General features: G+C 47.8%; 1 protein-coding gene across 5 annotated transcripts; it reads right to left on the bottom strand.

Annotated features, from left to right (window-relative positions):
- Window positions 1–1,200: 1,200 nt before the first annotated feature.
- C2H7orf25 (chromosome 2 C7orf25 homolog) lies at window positions 1,201–5,094 on the bottom strand. 5 transcript variants are annotated; one of them, XM_075142952.1, is made up of 2 exons: window positions 5,011–5,094; window positions 1,201–2,776 (listed from the first exon to the last, which is right to left on the bottom strand). In XM_075142952.1, the coding sequence occupies exon 2, from the start codon at window positions 2,758–2,760 to the stop codon at window positions 1,501–1,503; it is 1,260 nt and encodes a 419-aa protein (XP_074999053.1). In that variant the 5' UTR covers window positions 2,761–2,776; window positions 5,011–5,094; the 3' UTR covers window positions 1,201–1,500. The 5 variants fall into 5 exon arrangements, with proteins under 5 accessions (XP_074999053.1, XP_074999055.1, XP_074999058.1 ...); XM_075142954.1 differs by having other exon boundaries at window positions 5,014–5,094; XM_075142957.1 differs by lacking the exon at window positions 5,011–5,094 and adding an exon at window positions 4,655–4,674.
- Window positions 5,095–6,634: the final 1,540 nt, after the last annotated feature.

Below are 6,634 nucleotides of genomic sequence, written 5' to 3'. Positions count from 1 at the left end.
AGCTGGAAGAGGCATGCAGAGTGGTTTTGCCGGCATGCCAGTATCTTTACACCAGTGCTGGAGTATGCCAGAGTAGTGGAGACAGAAAGAAATAGGTAGAGATTATGGCGAAGGGCAGCGCTGCAGCTACTTTGTACTGTAGGAAGAAATCTAGAGCGGAGTGGCAAGAGGCAAGGGAATGTTCTTTGCCTCAACTATAAGCTGCATAATAATGCTATCCTGTTGAACAACAGCCTATAAAATATTCAGTGGGTATCTCTTTCACTGACCTGATAAAACGTATAGCTCAGGGCCAAGAGGTTCACTCTGACATCTCAAAATCTTCCACTAGGAACCTGATGCAAATTAACACCAAACAGCAAGTGCAGTCATTACAGCATACGAAAAAACATTAGAAAGACTTCTAAAACAGCAACTCTCTCCTGAAAAAAAAAAAAACCCAAAACCAAAAAAACACCACCTGTTGTTTATTCTACACTTTGAGTAAAACCAGCAATTACACCACCAGTGAAAAAGCTTCTCTCTAATATAGGGCAAACTAGCAATTACCAACCTACTCCACAAACCTCCTCCTCCACCATGCTAACACTAAAGGACCTCAGTGAGGCTTCGTTTCAGGTAATCCACAAGCAACAGAGCCAAATTCTAGTTCACCGTGAGTCCTCAGCAGAGAGCTTGCTAGTATCAAGAACTACCTGGGTGCAGGCTCAATTTAGGAGGATTCTGTTATCTGAAGCCTCAAGCTAGGTTTTGCACCCAGCAAGGCTTTGCACTTGGGAAAAGGCTAAAAGAAAAGGGCAGCAGATTTGCCTCCTTCGTCTGCTACCACTGGCTGTCCAGTTTGGCCCAAGAGTCACAACATATTAGTGCCAATAAGTTCCGATTTCAACTGATTTTTCCAGGAATTTTAAAGCTGTTGCCCAATTCAGTCTAACACAGTATACATACAGAGGTTTCTTTCAGTAAAAGAAGGAAGGCTTAAGTTGGTTTCTATTCATGACTACTAGTCACGTCTTTACGAAACACCCAAAAAGGCACAGTCTCTACACAAGGTACCTCTGAAGCAACAAAGAATTCAGTTGAATAGGATAGATGAAAGAAAGACTTAAGTTCCACAGAAGTCAAGACTGAAGTCCACCTAAGGTGCTGAATTTAATCTCTCTGAAGAGGACAAAAATGACAAGGGAACCACCGCAACTGTGCTTTAACTGAACTTTTTAATAGGGATGGATACAATTAATATACTGTAAGCCAGTTAACAATTTTCACTGAAATCTTATTACCTTAGCGAATAAATTAATGGTCAGCTGAACCAAAAAACCTCAAGGATTGAGTAAAGATACCACAAATCCCTTGAGGAGCCCTTCCACTACTACAGTTACTGTTTTCACTGATACAAACCCAAAAATGTATTGTTACGATTCTTCTGTTTCTCCAAATGCCTCCACTGCAGCACCTGCAGTATTTCAATGACTAACTCATTTAATGACTTATAGTCCATTAATCAGGTGGGCAGCTCTTTGGTAAAGGTGTGGCAGCAGATTCTTTGCTTTCTGTCAATGCTCGTGGCTGATGGACAAAAACACTGAACCTGACACCTTGGTTAGCAGCTGCCCTCACAAAACCACTATTTGCGGTCATGGTGATGGCTTTTAAAGTGTCTCCTGTCCCAAAAATGGTTAGAGAACGGCTGTTGATTTTTGAACTAGCCACTAGTCCTAAGGCACGTTCAGATGGCTGATCTGGCACCACATTAATTCTTTTAACAAGCAACGCAGCTCGCTCTTTCTCCCCAGGTCCTCCCAGCGTTTCCAAGATGGACTGAAAATCTCTGACAGCAGATTCACAGGCAAAGAGCTCTTTCCCCTCCATGAACTCCTCCAGCTGAGGCAGGACTCTCTCCCTCCTTTCTTGAGACGCTTGCTCCGTTAGCACTTTTTCTTTGAAGATGAAGTAGCAGCCACCATAGCTCAGAGCAGAGACATAGGTTATTAAGGTAGTGATGTCCAAGTTAACTCTATTGCACACATTTACTTTGATCTGGGTAGGAAAAGCAATGCTGGCCACTAAATTCTCCCGGTCTACTCTGGTCACCTGCAGGAGTTCAGGGCCTTCTTCATCTGATTCACTGGCACTAAGGTGCTTGCTTTCCGTAGATGGCTCCGCCAGTGAGTTCACAGCAACAATGTCTCCTCGCACAGATATTCCCATCTCCTTGAGTCTCTCTGCCATAGGACTGGACACGCTGTTGTAGAACGCAAAGATTATGTGGGGATTGCTGTACTCCACTGGTTGCTGACGGCTTGCTTGCAGGAAGTCCTCTGCCTGCTCAATGACGCTTTTGTCACCATACTGGCCTCTCCCCAGCCAGATGTTATGCAGGGCCTCAGCCTTCCGACCGATGGCCTTCACCCATGTGTGACCCCCGTTTGCAACAACATCTACCACCAGCGTCTGTTTGTCTCCAAACCTGTCCTCATAAGCAAAAACATGGAGGACACTGACAACATCCTCCAGGTTCTCTGCTGACTGAATAATGGCTTGGAGATGGGTAAGGTTTGTACTCTGCAGATGGGATTCCTTAATGGCCACCTTCCCTGCCTCCACCTTGTGTAAGAAGTTTAGCTCAGCCTTTAGTTTGCCACATAGTTTTGCCCCACCTTCTATTCTCCTTTTCTGGGACTTGGAAAGGGCTTCTGCTCTCTTGATCAATTCTTCGGCAACAGCAATTCTTTCACAAAGCAGCGACTGCACAGACATGTTGAGAACATTATTCCTATCAAGTGAAAGCAAAAGAGAAGATTGTTATTGCATGCCCAAGAATAAAGACAGTCAAAAGACGTCTTTGGAACAGTATACACCGGAGCTTCGCAGTAGATTTAGTGCAACAGCTACCAGTATTGTAAAGCACAAGCATCAGCAAACTCAGCACAAGTCCCACCGAAGAGTTCAATTCCTTTCCTTCGCCTCTGGGGATCCAAGCTACAGCCTCAGATCTCAGTTCTCAGCAAGTGAGAACAGCAGCATTCAAGTCTCCACACATACCTCACAATTTTGTGGTTTTTTTCGCCCTGCACATGAGCTCTTCAATGAGCTAGTCACTTAAAGAGATCTCAACTCTCACAGCTCATCTGCAAGGTGCCATCCAGAGCAAAATCAGAAATCCTATTTGCCATAAGCAAATCTTGCCTCTCCCTCTCACCACAGTTACCATTAAAATATAAAAGCTACCCACTATGCCTACAGACATACATAAAAACTGTGAAGTCTGGCTCCCATCAAGTATTTTAACACAGCATAGAGGAAGCCCACTGCATTTTACAATTATGGGTAGCACAGCTCTGTCCTCCCCAGCTTCCAACTTACGCTGCACAACTCAGTGAATGAGCCCCTAACAACCTCCTCGCAAAGTTTCAACATTACACAGCATCATGACAGACTACAATTCATAACTCTAGAGCCAGGAGGATCTATAAATCTCTATGTTTTCTAGTTCTACTAAAAATTTACTGTGCTGCATCCGGTAAGTCTATTCCTTCGCATCCATATTACTTTAGCATGTCTCCCTGAGGAAAGTATGATAGGAATTACTTAGCTGAATGTGGGCTGGCTTTGAAAAATGTAGGATTCAATACCACAGCAAACAATATCATTTTTTATGACAGGCAGTAAATAGCCACTATGAATAGTGAAATTAATCGATTTTGACTCCCAACTGCAAGTATAAGCACATGCTCCTGTAATTCTTACCTAAGCTGCATGTTGAAGCAAACTGGTATTAAAGGGCAAGACAAATGCAGCTTCAGCTGAAAACAAGCAACAGAATACGTCCTGGGTCCTACAGCAGGCTCCGCCAGTGCAACTGTGGGGCCTGGCTTCAAGCAGTTGAAATCACCCTTGCATTATGCACAAGTTCAAATACAGCTACCGGCCCAGTCAACATCCAACATCACCAAGATCTCCCCCTTCTTCTCAACCAAAATGCCTAACGTCTTCCAACATGACCTACTGACTCTCTTCAGGGTCAGAGGAGGCCAGTGAAATCAGCCCTTGCCCCCCAAAGTCCTCACCATTGCCACAAGTTTATTCTTGTATGTAAAGCGATGAGTAAAACCCCACAGTTACTACTTTGGCACCTCTCACCACAGCGGCTTCAACTTCTACAAACATAAAAAGGCTTCAAGACGAAGCTTACTTCAAGTTTTTCAGTAAAAGTAAGCCCACAAACCCAACTACTTTTTCAGCACAACAACTGCCAGGCGGCCTCACTACCAACCACGAGGCCTCAGAAGAAGAACTGCTCCTTAAAATGAGGCGGGGGAAAAAAATACAGCCCTTCACACAAACGTTTGCTGCCACAAGGAGCCCCGCGAGGCCGCTCGCTGAGGCAGACACGCCTCACCCCAGCGCTGCCTCAGCGCGCCGCGCATGCGCAGACACGCCCGGCGGGGACAGCCATCCCCCACGCCCGCGGGACACGCCCGCCATTTGAGGGCGCCCCTCAGGGTCCGTCCCGCAGCCCGCCTGCGCTCAGCAGCCGCGCACAGGCGCCGCTTTACCGCCCTCCCTTCCTCTCAGGGCCCGCGTCCCCCCTCGGCGGGGAACGGCCACCTCTCCCGCCCCTCACCCGGCCCTGTCCGCCCGCCGCCCCCACCTTCGCGCCGCTCCGCGATCACGTGAGAGCGGCGCCGGGGAAGTCGCGGCGCCATCTTGGGTGAGGGCAGGGTGTCCTAGGCGCTTGCCCCCAGCCCCTCTCGGCGGCGCCGGCGGACCCCAGTGAGCCCCGGCGGCCGGCCCCGGCCGCGCCCCCTTGCCTCGCCCTCACCCGACACACCTTCCCCGGCAGGGCGGGCGGCGGGACTCGGGTAGCAGAGGGACGCGCGCCCCTGCCCCCTCCTTGCCCCCCAGTCACTGTCGGGGCGCGACAAGCCCGGGCGCGCCTCGCCTCTCCGGGCGCTCCCGGGCCCCGCTCCCTTCCCGCCGCTGCCTTCCCCCGCCGCCCATACTCACAACCTGGCCGCAACAGCCTTCGCCCCGGGCAGCAGCAGTACGCAGCCCGGGCCGGCGTGGCGCGACTCGGCCCGGCCCAGCACCTCCCCCGGGGCCGCCGGGCGGGGACAGCCGCCGCACCCGCCTCGCCGCGCCGCCGGCCCCAGCCCTCCCGGCCTGCCTCTCCCCCCCCCGCGGCGTGCCTGCAGTCCATCACGGCGGTCCTCAAATAAATACGTATTTTATCCCGACAAGGCTTTATGAAGGAGCAAAGACATTACATTAGGTCAGAGAGAAGTCAGCCTTAGGCTTGAACTTCAGCGGGGAAGAAGCAACCGTGGCTCAACGCACGTTGGGTCCATGAAGTTCAGGTAACAAAAACGGGCCTTATTAAACTGTTTGGTGCTAAATGCGAGGAAGCATCCTCCTTGCTTGCTCCGAGTTGCTGTCTGCTTCCCAGCAGTAGACATCTCCGTGGCCTCCAGCCTCTCTCCATGCTGCAGCAATACTCCCTAACAGCATGGGAGAGACATGCCTTCTCTTCACCTACTACTGATGGCTGGTTCCTACCGTGAGTAGTCATCTTTACTTGCCCAAATGATTTCACAAGATTCTGCAAAGCAATAGTAAGCCAAAGCAAGTTGTAAGGGATTTACTGCACCTGTATCTTCTATCCCATTGGCACCTACTTAAAGTCACAACCTCATGAAATGGTGATACTGTTCCCAGATCCCGATCCTACTAGTTAAAGCCCAAGGAAATTCTCTGGTCTCATAGGTGTCACGCTATCCTGAGTTCCTCAGAGCAGATCATCTTCCAGGACATGCAAATCAAGAACATTACCTACTTTAAGTGACCAGTGTCTCTTTTTCTTCTTTCAGGTAACTGCATTAGGAACAAGATAAACAAAGCAAAGTCATACTTCATGGTCAGCTTAAGTAATCAAGCTTGTAATTTGTCGTTTCTCACAAATGAACAGTGTTTTATTCCCGCTTGACCCCACTTTATGCAGTGAGTTGTTTTACGAAATATAAACGCTAATATCATATAACTAAAAAAATTAATTGCACTTTTTGGAAATGTCCACAACCACCATATAATTTGCTACTCCATTGCACTAGTATCTCACTCCTGAAGTGATTTTATTATTTGAGAAATACATCTCAAAATCACTATTTCCTTAAATTCCAAGGATTTTGAATGGAAAAAGATGTAAATTAGTTCCCTGCAGTTTAAAGGTTCCCTTTAAATACTAAATAAAATTTAGTTACTATTCTAGATGTGCAGTCATCTGAGCGTGGCCATGATTTTCTTCAGTGGAGGATTAAGCAGTTTAAAAAAACCCACCACACTCCAAATCACACCACCTTCCCCATTAGAACAGCATAATATCAAGGTCTATCTGCCTACCACTCAGAAAATTATCTAATACTCTAAATAAAGGCTGAGTTCAAATATTATGCATATTCTTTCCAAATTACACAAAGTCCCATGAACTTTGATTCCCTGTAAGGCTTAAGTATATTGGGGAGCTTTAGGACTCAGTTCTTAACGGTGTAAAAACTGTCTCAACTACCAACTTGGTGGCTTATCAAAATGAGTAACAGACAATAAACCATTAGGCTGTGGTATAGACCTACCGTTC

The sequence above is a fragment of the Calonectris borealis genome, chromosome 2, assembly GCF_964195595.1.
Source record: "Calonectris borealis chromosome 2, bCalBor7.hap1.2, whole genome shotgun sequence".
Lineage (NCBI taxonomy): Eukaryota > Metazoa > Chordata > Aves > Procellariiformes > Procellariidae > Calonectris > Calonectris borealis.
The sequence above is the reverse complement of the archived record's forward strand: the minus strand, read 5'-3'. Positions and strand labels throughout refer to the sequence as shown.